The 11013-nt window shown below is 42.3% G+C and overlaps 1 protein-coding gene across 1 annotated transcript in view; it reads left to right on the forward strand.

Moving 5' to 3' along the window:
* Cdv3 (CDV3 homolog) overlaps positions 1-11013 on the forward strand; it is a 21632-nt gene that overhangs the window by 585 nt on the left and 10034 nt on the right. Inside the window, 2 exon segments of the mRNA XM_029553904.1 lie at positions 1-64; positions 803-879. The exon segment at positions 1-64 is cut by the window's left edge and continues 62 nt beyond it. Of these exon segments, the coding sequence (XP_029409764.1) occupies positions 1-64; positions 803-879 (141 nt within the window).

Below are 11013 nucleotides of genomic sequence, written 5' to 3' on the forward strand. Positions count from 1 at the left end.
CGGCGCGGGGACCCGGCCGGGCGACGGCGGCAGCGCGAGCCCAGGCGGCAAGGCCGTGTCGAAGGTGAGGGTTGGAGCCTGGCGGCTGGCCGCGTGTGTCCGCCCCCGCCGGCCCGGGATCGGTTATGTGACGTGGGCTTCTCGCTCCGGCCGAGCTTGCGGCCCCGGGGCTCGCCCCGCCGTATGCGCCCTGCGGGCCGCGCTCGAGTGACGTCGTCGCGAGTTTGCACCGGCTGACCGGAGTCCATTAGTTGGGGCTGAATTTGAGTGTAGATGTCGCATCTGGGGCAACTGTTGGCATGGCTTGGTCTCCAAGGCGGGGAAGCAGCCACGGCCTCGTGGAATTCAGTTGTGGAAGGACTGGATTTCTCTACTGCGCTTGCCCTGCAGTTGGTTCTAAGTACCAGGGGCGGCAGCAAAGGGGGGGGTAGACCTGTGGGCACGCCTGGGCATTTATTAAGTTTATTTCATCTTTTTGAGACAAGATTTCCCTGTAGTTCCAGCTGGCCTGGAACTTGCTATGTTGACCAGGCTGGCCTCGAACTCCGATCTCTGCCTCCCGGGTGCTGGAATTAAAGGCATGTGTTACCATTTCCGGAAAAAAACTTATTAATTTATTTACTTTTTGTGTGTGTGCGGAAGTCAGAGACCTGCTTGCAGGAGTAGGTTCTCCCCTTCTTACCTCATAGATCCCAGGAATCATAAATTCGGGTTGTTGGGTGTGGTTTGCTCCTAATCCCGTTTTCATAGTCATAAACCTATTTGCCAAGAACTTTAATTGATCATGTTCTTTCTTTCACAGGATGAAGATGAGTGGAAAGAATTTGAGCAGAAAGAGGTTGATTACAGCGGGCTAAGAGTTCAGGCCATGCAAATAAGGTAGGATGTGAATTAGGTTTAAACCTTGTTGAGGATATAGGTGTGGACCACATGTTAGCTTTTTCTTTAGGCCCAAAGCAGCGTTGTGGTAGCCTTGTGCTTTAGACGTGCTTGTGTAGAGTACTCTTCCTGTTCTTGAGAAAAAGCAGTCTTCTGATATGTGCATATTAGCTGTGAGCACTAAAATCCTGTGAGTTTCCCTGCTCCCAGAAGCTCAGTTTGGGCATTTTGAGATACTTAGCTTTTTAAAAAATAACGTAGGTAGCCAGTGCATTCCTTCCAGAAGGTAGAGGCTGGATCTGTGAGATTGAGGCCAGCCTGGTCGTGTTCCAAGCCAGCTGGGGCTGCGGGGAGACCCTGTCTCTTGATAGATGAAAGTGGGGTGTGGTGGTGCATGTCTTTAATCCCAGCACTTGGGAAGCAAAGGCAGGCGGATCTGAGTTCAAGGCCAGCCTGGTCTACACAGCAAGTGCCAGGCCAGCTGGGGCTACAGGGAGACCCTGTCTCAAAAAAACCAAAAAAAAAAAAAAAAAGTAGATGATTTTCCTGTTCTCTCCATTAAGCAAAATATATTTTTGTAATTTGGTATAGTATTACCTCCAGAGAAATAGAAATATTGTATTCACAGTGAAAACCATCCTGTATAGTCAACACCCCCAGTCAAAAATTGAACATTGTTGCAGAACAGTTCCCCCGCCCCCCAAAAAAGCCTTGCAGGTTACTGCCTTCATTTCCAAGGAAAACTACTGTCCTCATCCCGTAAATTAATTTCCTTTAGAATTTTATAGAAATGAAACCATAGTCTAAGCATTTTGTTATTTTGTTTGCCGAGGTCTTTTTGTAGCTGGTTTTGAACTCTTAATCCCATGTCCTCAGCCTCAATGCTGGGATTACAGATCTGGGCCACCATTTCAGGCTCTAAAAGTATTTTTAAGGCTCAAGAAAAGTAATTTGGAACCTGAGAGATGGCTCAGCAGTTAAGGACTGGCTGCTTTTGCAGAGACCAGGATTCTGTTTCCAGAACCTATATGGTACCTAACAACTCCAGTTCCAGGGGATTCACTGTCTTCTTCAGATCTCCATGAGCATTGCACAACTTGGGTACACTTACAGATCTCCATGAGCATTGCACAACTTGGGTACACTTACATGTAGGCAAAACACTTGTACACATAAAATAAAAGTTTTAAAAAACATTTAAAGTGATTTTTAAAAGTTGGATTGGTTGGTTAAGAGACTTTTTAAAATTAAAAGAACCTACGTTGTCAATTCCAGCCAGTGGTAGTCAGTTTTAGGTCTGTATTTTTTGAAATGACGTATTTTGAAAAGATTCATAAGTAGGAAGAAGTGAATATAAGGTTCCATTGCTTTAAGATTCAAAATCCTTGACTCAGCTTAAATAAAATGACCTCAAACTGCCTTTGCCGCTTGTGGTTTGTATAGAATTCCAGAGAACATAGGACACATGGAAAAACCATCTTTTGACATCTTGATAGTTGGTAATTTTAAGTAACTTACTGAAAAATCTAGCTAATGTTTTAGTGTAGATTTAATTCCTGTAATACCCGGGCATTAATGTCCTCAGGTGTTCCCTATCATTTTTTTTGAGGAAACAAACACTCCTGTTGGTCGTGGGAGACTTAGCAAGTCGCTTCCTTTTTTTGTGTGTATGTGTGTTGAGGTTTGAACTCAGGGCTGGGAAAAATGCTAAGGAAGCTGTTTGCCACTGACCTATATCACTATACTTTGTTTTATTTTATTTTATTTTTTGTGAGACATAGTCTCACTGTATAGTTCTGGCTGGTCTGGAATTCCCTACATAGACCAGCTGGCCTCGAACTCACAGAGATCACCTGCCTCTGCATCCTCAGTGCTGGGATTAAAGCATCAGAAGTAGACTAGCTTTTATTTTTTATTTTTTTCATTATTTGTAGCAACTAGTCATTGTTCTTCAGTGATTATCCTAGAGGGCTTCTACTGACCTATCACTGAAAAAACATTTCTTGGCATGGCCCATGCCTTTAATCCTAGAATTTGGGGGCGCAGAGGCAGGCAGATCTTTGTGAGTTTGAGGCCAGCCTGGTCTACATAGGGGGTTCCAGGACAGTTGGGGTTTCAGGGAGACCCTGTCTCAAAAGAAAAAGAAAAAAGAGAAACTTCCCTCTTCCAGGAAACTGTTTTAACTTTTATACTGAGATTTTGTTAGCATGCAAGGAATGGGTTTCGTTATAGCTTTTTGCTTTTTTTGACATAGGGTCTCATGTAGCCTAGGCTGGCCTCCAACTTGATGTATGGCTAAGGCTAGCCGCATCCTTTTGCATCTACCTCCCCAGTATTGTTATTACAGGTATGAGGACATGTATGACTCTTTGATGTTGTATGTGTTGTCTATGTTTTTGTGTGTGTGTGCCTTTCTGTAGAGGCCGGAGGTTGACATCTGCTGCCCATTTTTTGAGGCTGGTTCTCACTGAACCTGGAGCTAATCAATTCAACTAGTGTGGCTGGCCAGTGAGCTTCAGGGATCCAACTGTTTGCTTTCCCAGTGCCTAGTGACACTTGCCCAATTTTTTTTGAAGCAGGATTTCACTGTGCTCCAGGCCTGGCTGGGATGGAGCTCAGTATACAGACAAGGCTGGCAGTATCACACCTGGTTTTATTTTTTAAGCTTGTTTTTGATGTGGGTGCTGGGGATCCAAACTCATTCTCATGCTTGCTTGCCAAGCACTTTACTGACTGAGCCTCTCCTCAGCCCTCGTTGTTTGTTTTGTTTTTGTTTTGTTTGAGACAAAGTCTCATTGTAGCTCAGGCAGCCCCAGAACTGACTAGATAGCTAGTCCAGGCTGACCTTGGGCTTGTGGGAGGCCTGCCTCAGCTTCCTAACTGCTGGGTGTGAGCCACCACATCTGGCAAAAAAAATTTTTTTGATATGTATGAGTGTCTTGCCTATATATGTGGAAGTGCACCTGTGTTTAATACCTACAGACACCAAAAGAGATTGTCAAATTCCCTGGAACTGACGTTAAGATGATTGTTAGCTGTCATGTGGATACTGGGACCTGTTCTGTCTTCTGCAAGAACAGCCTTAACTGCTGAGCCATCTCTCCAGTCCCCTTTTTGGGGGAAGAAGGTTGAGACAGCGGCATTTGTGGACCAGGCTGACCTTGATCTCAGAGATCCACTTGGCCTCTACCTCCTGGTGCTGGGAATAAAGGTGTCTATCACTATGCATAGCTGATTGCTAGAGGTCTTTAATAGTCTTTTTTGACCTGGTCTGGCTTTTTAGGTAGAAGTACTTAGAAATGCGATTTCACTCACTGTTCTGTTACAAGGGTTGGCTCACCTTGAACTTGTGATACTCTTGCTTTAGCCTCCCTAGCCCTGGGATTGCAGGCAGGTAGTTGCCACTGGGCCCTGATGAGTGATGGCTCTTCCTGCCTTCCATTTGGGGTCTCTTCCATCTATCGGAGTTGCACTCTTGTCTCAGTACAGATAAGGAAAAAAAACTTTGCAAGTTAAAATACCTGAGTTTTTAGTTTATGTAGTTTTTTTCTTACAACTAAGCTTTGGAAAATTACAAGCCTCAAAATTAAATAGTGGAAGGGAATAATAATCCTTTTTGGTTTTTGTTGTTGTTATTGGTCTCCCTTTAGCCCCAGCTGGCCTGGAAGTCACTGTGTAGACCTGGCTAACCTCTAACTCACAGAGATCTGCCTGCCTCTGCCTCCTGAGTGAATGGTGTGAACCACCATACCTGGTCTAATACCCATTTTGTTACTGCTGTGTTTTTGTTTTTATTTTTATTTTATGTGTAGGAGTATTAAGCCTGCATATATGTAAGTGAACCCATGTTGTGCAGTGCCCATGGAGGACAGAAGAGGGCATCGGATCCCCTGGAACTGCACTTACTGACAGTTGTTAGCTGCCATGTGGGTGCTGGAATTTGAACCCCAGTCTTCTGCAAGAACAGCCATAGCTCTTAAATTGCTGAGCTATCTCTCCAGCCCATTACTGGTGTTTTTGAGACAGGATGTTATATAACCCAAGCTGTTCTGAAGCACTTAAATTGGAGATGACTTTGAACCCTTCATGCCCAAGTTTTTCTCTTTTCCCACTTGAGAGTTAGCAGATACAGCATAGTCTTTTAAAAGATCTTGACACTAGTCCTTTATCCAAAATATGTATATTTGAAAGGAGGTTCCTAGGCGTGGGTGGCACCTCATCACTCAAGGTAGAGGCGGGCAGATGGGTGCAAGTTCATAATTCATCTGGCCTACACAGGCCCTGCATCACACAGGTCCACAGACAACACATACAATAAAAATAATTTTAAAAACCAAAATAACTGAATTTTATTTTTAAAAATTAATAAATCTTACTCAAGGTCAGGTCAGCATAGATACTTTTCTTGATAGAGAGGCTGTTGAGATGGTGATAAAAGGCCCTGGCGTTTGAGCTGGATTAGTGGTGTTGATTATAGGACCTATTGGCTTCTCATCTAACACGACTTGGGAGGAAGATTTCACTTAATTGTTAAATTTATTTTGTGTGTGTAGAGGTGAATGGGTGTGCATATGTGCCACAGTGCTCAAGCCAGGTCAGAAGAGGACATGCAGAAATTGGTCCTCCTTCCACCGTGGGGATCGTGGGGATCAAGCTATGAGTCATCTCCCTGACCCTTCATACAACTCCTGAGGTTATAGAATGTTGTATGTTTTTCATGTTTCAATCAAGGGTTAAGTTCTTTTTCTAATATTGTCATCCATGGTTTTCTAGAAACCTGATTCAGGGGCTTGTGTATTCACTAGGCAATCATTGTAGCTCTGAGCCAGGGTTTGTTTTTGTTTTTTTAATTTTCAAAATAGGGCTTCACCATATATCCCAGGCTGGCCACCAACTCAGTTCAAGTGCTGGGGTTACAGGCATGTCACTATACCTGGCTTCAGGGAATCTTCTTCAGGCATCTAGAACTTTAAAAACCAGTTGGGTAGGCTGGAGAAATGACTCCTTGTAGAAGACATGAGGTCAGTTCTCACACCTGCAACTACTACTCAAGAGGATGTGACACCCTCTCCTGGCTTCTGTGGGTTCTGTTGGTAACACATCTATACACAAAGCTAAAATAAATCTTTAAAAAGAACAGTTGACTAGAGCTAGTCAAGTTGTACTTTGAGGAAAAGGAATCACTTCTGAATCCAAGCTAGATTATAATTGTAGGAAATATTATTTTGTGGGGGGCTTGAGGATTATAAAAATAATCTCAGATATTCAGAGTGCTGTGGGGCACAGAGGAGAAATACCAGTATACCAGAAATGAGTCTGGAAAGATTCAGTGGATGGAACAGTGAGTTTCAAAATTATATTCATTTACTCCGTGTGCTTGTACTTGCAGGGCACAGTGTGTGGGGTCAGAGGACAACTTGTAGGAGTCAGTTTTCTTTCTGTCATGTGGGTCCTGGGGATCAAACTCAGGTTATAATGCCTTGACTGCAAGCACCTGTACCCAAAAAGCTATCTTATTGGCCTAAAATAGTGATATTTCAAGCCTAGGCAAAGATGTGGCATTTTGGTCCTTCCATTTTATTATGTAATGGTATTAGTATAGTAGGGACAAATCTGTGGAGATGCCCAGCATTTCAACAGCTCTGTCAGGTCTCATCCTATTGCAGCTGCTTCCCTCTAGTGTTAGGGAAGGGGAGTTGGTTTGATATGTCTACTGTGAGGTAAGGAGGTAAGACAAATTCTGTCATAGCTCATGTCACATGTAGATGTTTGGGGTGACATTCCCCCATTATGGCCAGAACCAACTACCAGAACTTTGGATGATGCCAGCCTTCAGTTTCAAGTTAGTGGAGCCAAGTTGTCCCTGCTAAGTCCTACCCAAATGTCAGGATCTATAAGCAAAATAAATGATTTGTTGAAAGTTTTTTTTTTTTTTTAAGTATCCTTAATAATACAAGGATCAACATAAGGAAACATTTTCAAATCTCAAAACAGGAAAATGTCTCTCTTACATCTTAGGGCTGTAAGTAAATGGAGAAAGAGTAAAGCGCAGGGGAAAGAACTTCAGTAGCCTAGAGAAAGAAGCACTTCAGTATCTGAGCAGCAGCTTCAGGCCTGCTGGGTTCCTGCCCCCTTAACACTCTGGAACGCATGGGACACTACCTGGCATAGTAGCTATTCAGTCAGTATTCCTTTTCAAAAACTATTAGTCACACAGATGAGGACATACTTCACATAGTATTGCAAAGGTGATTTTGGCACTAGTGTTTTCACAGCAAAATTTAGCTGAAGAGAAATTTTGTGTTAATTTGGGTCACACACTGAATTTTAGGCTAATTCTCTTCTGTGGAAATAACTATTTGCAACATGTTTCTTGTTCTGACTTTGGCATTTAGAGCTAATAAATATGCAATATGAAAGTATAATAGGATATGTAAAGACCTGCCTTTAGTCCTATAGCGCTTAGGAAAAGCACCTGGCTTCTGTGAGCCTTACTAGTTCCTTCATCTGATAGGTGAAGGGTCATTTCCAATGTTGAATATTTCTTAGATTTTTTAAAATTAAAAAAAAATTTTTTTTCATGTGTATGACTGTATTGCCTGCATACATGCCAGTGTACCCATGTCATTGCATTGCCCGAGGAGGGCAGAAGAGGACATCTGATCCCCTGGAACTGGAGTTATGGACAGTTGTCAGCTACCATGTGGGTGCTGGGATTCAAACCTGGATCCTATGCAAGAGCAGCCAGTGCTCTTTACTGCTGAACTATCTCCCCAGCCCTAATACTAATACTTAGACTCTTAACTCAAAAGTATTAAGGCCTTTTAACAGCACGTTCTGTCTCCCACACGTGCCTTTTATTAAAAATATAATCCCTATAATTAAAATTGCTTATTTTCTTTTTAAAAAATTTTTTTTAATGTTTTGTTTATATAAAGTGGTTTGATTGCAGGTATATTTACCTGCAATGTGTGTAGTGCCCTTGAAGGCCAGAAGAGGAAAACAGCCTCCATATGGGTGCTGGGAGTCAAATCTGGGTTCTCTGGAAGAACAGCAAGTGTTCTTCACCCCTCTGCTGCCTCTCATGCTTATTTTTAATTATTTTAATAATTATAATCATGGTTATTTTAGTCATTCTTGAATCTCTAAGGGCAAAGGGTTAGTAGAAAAATAGTGTCCCAGTTAGATATGGTGGCACTTGCCTATAATCCCAGCCATTGAGATTGAGGCCAGAGGCTCGCCTGTTCATAAAGGGATGGGTGGCTTTTACTTGATGCTACTATCTGTTAAGCTAAATTGAAATTTTTCCTTAAAATTTTTTGTGGGTCAGATACATACTTTTAGAACATTTGGAACATTTAGAAATTATTTTAGAGTATTTGAAAAAATATGAAAACAAATGTAAAGGAATTATTCTATAATGACTTTTACTTTTAAGGGATACTCAGTTTTAAAGATTTTTGCTTTTGAGTGTGTAGACATATGAATCAAATGTAAAAGTAACTTGAGGGAAATCTTACAGAATTTAATACACGTATGTTCTTTAATTTGGGGCAGGGGTTTATGTGTTTTTGTTTTTGGTGGTTTTGAGACAGGGTCTCCCTGTAGCCCCAGCTGGCCAGGAACTTGCTATGTAGACCAAGCTGGCCTTGAACTCACAGAGATCCACCTGCCTCTGCCTGCCAAGTGCTGGGACTAAAGGTGTGTGCCACCACACCTGGCATATGTGTATCTGTTATGTGCATACATGTGCCTGCCTATGCATGCATTTAGGGGCCGGAGAAATAGATCACATATCTTTTTATATCATTCTCAGCCCTATTTTTTGAGATAAAGTTTGTCCCAGAACCTGAATCTCGGGTTTTGGCTGAGCTAGCTGGCCAGTAAGCTCCTAGGATCGGCCTCTCTGCTCCCTGATGCTGGGGATACAGTGGCCATACCTAATTTTTATGTAGGTTCTGGGGATTTGAACTTGGATCTTCTTATTTTCATAGCAAGCACTCTTAATACATGGAGCCATCTTTTATGATTTAGTGCATTGGTGAATAAATGAGCAACTGAAACCTGCTTCAGTGTATGGAAGTAGGAGTGCCCTGAAGAAGGTCTGGGAACCATCACCTTACATGGACTGGCTTGTTAGAGCATTGTAGCTAGATGAGCAGCAGTACCCTTGCTTTTACTTACGAAGCAAATAACATTATATATAGTGTAACTTGATATGGATTCAAATTCAAAAGGAAAAAATACTTGAAATAATTCTGATGTTTAGATACCACTATTTGGTGTGGGTAAATTAGCAACTTCATATCCTTACTTGGTCATTCATACCAATTAATCAGTTACTCTTAGAAAATGATGTCATACATCCTTTTGAGGGGAGGGGAGTCTTTTTTGAACTGGGTCTTCCTGTAGCCCCAGCTGTTCTGGAACTCACTGTGTAAGATCAGGCTGGCCTTAGACTCACAGAGATCCTCCGGCCTCTGCCTCCCAGGTGCTGGGATTAAAGGCGTGTGCTACCACACCTGTCTATGTAGCTTTTTAAGATCCATTAGAAAAGAACCTGCTTCTTCATTTTTAGGTGTAAACTTTTTTTCTGTTCATTTATAGTGGTGGTAATGTGCTGCTTGTATAAAAATTTGTGAGTACAAAAGGCATACCAGGTGCTCATGCTGTATGTATTAACTCATTTAATCTTCATAATGGGTGTATTATTGTTTTTACCGAAGAGCAAGCAGGTACCATGCAAGTCCTCTGGCCAGTAAATGAGACAGCAGAACCTGGATTTCGACCAGGCAGTCTGGCCTAGAATCTGTTCCTAACTTCATCCTGGCGCCCAAAAGTTCTTACACGAACGTTTTAAAAATTTGTTCTAGATGTTTGGTATTTATGTGAAGTATATATATTTTATTTTAGTTGCTGGTTTAAATGGCATGAACATTATTTTGTGAGTATCATTTTAAATTGCCCAGTATCATTTTAAATTGCTTCATAGATTATATGTGTTAACACAGGAAAACTAAAGCGTAGCTTGGCCGTATCCTTCATCTTTTTCCCCCCTCTCAGATTTTTTTTAGGTTAAATTTTGTTTTGTGTGCATGTCATGACACAGTTGGCAGTCAGAGGTCAACCTGCAAGGATCAGTTCTCTACTTCCACCATGTGGGTCTTAGGGATCAAATGCAGGTTATTAGTCTTGACAGCAGTTTGAGTCCTAAGTACAGATTGAAGATGAAGCTGTCCTCTTGCTTGCATCATAGGTCTTTTTTTTTTAATGTGTATGTGTATATTGCCTGCGTATAGGTAAGTGTACCCCTGTCATGCAGTGCCTGCAGAGGACAAGAGGCTGTTGGATCCCCTGGAACTGGAGTTACGGACAGTTGTTAGCTGCCATGTGGGTGCTGGGATTCGAACCCGGGTCTTCTGCAAGAACAACCAGTGTTCTTAACTGCTGAGCCATCTCTCCAGGCCCCAGTCTTTTTTTTTTTTAATTATGTGTATGCATGTGGCAGTAGCCCATGGACTCTACAAGAGGGTGTCAGATTCCCTGCAGCTGGAGTTACAGGATTCTGAGCTACCTGTCTGGGTGCTGAGAATGCAACTTGGGTCCTCTGCAAGAGCAGTATACTCTCTTAACCACTGAGCCATCTCTGCAGTCTCCAGTATCATAGACCTTTAAATGCTGTAGTCACTTCTGACTGGTGAGCACCTTCTGTGATGATGTCATTGCTTTAAAGTTTTTTTTAAGATATTTGTTGTTTTTTGAGACAAGGTCTCAACATGTAACTGGCTGGCCTAGAACTCACTATAGATCAGGCTGGCCTGAATGATCCAGCTGCTTCCTGTGTGCTGGGATGAAAGGTATGCTCCATCATACCCAGATTTTCTTAAGTGTCTTTAAAGGAGGAGGTAGAATAGGAGAATCAGCCACAATCATCCTTGGCTACATAGTACATTCCGGGCCTGTCTAGGCTACATGATACCAGAGAGTCTCTCAAAACAAGACAGGGTGGGAAGGGGTGGACCAAAAAAAGGCTGTCAAGAAATTTGTCTTGTATTGGTGGTATAGCTTATATAGCATACCTAGGACCCCAGGTTGGATATTCCCTACCCCTGGAAAAAAAAAAAAAAAAAAAAA

Source organism: Nannospalax galili, unplaced genomic scaffold (genome assembly GCF_000622305.1).
Source record: "Nannospalax galili isolate Female #2095 unplaced genomic scaffold, S.galili_v1.0 scaffold584, whole genome shotgun sequence".
In the NCBI taxonomy this organism is placed as follows: Eukaryota; Metazoa; Chordata; class Mammalia; order Rodentia; family Spalacidae; genus Nannospalax; species Nannospalax galili.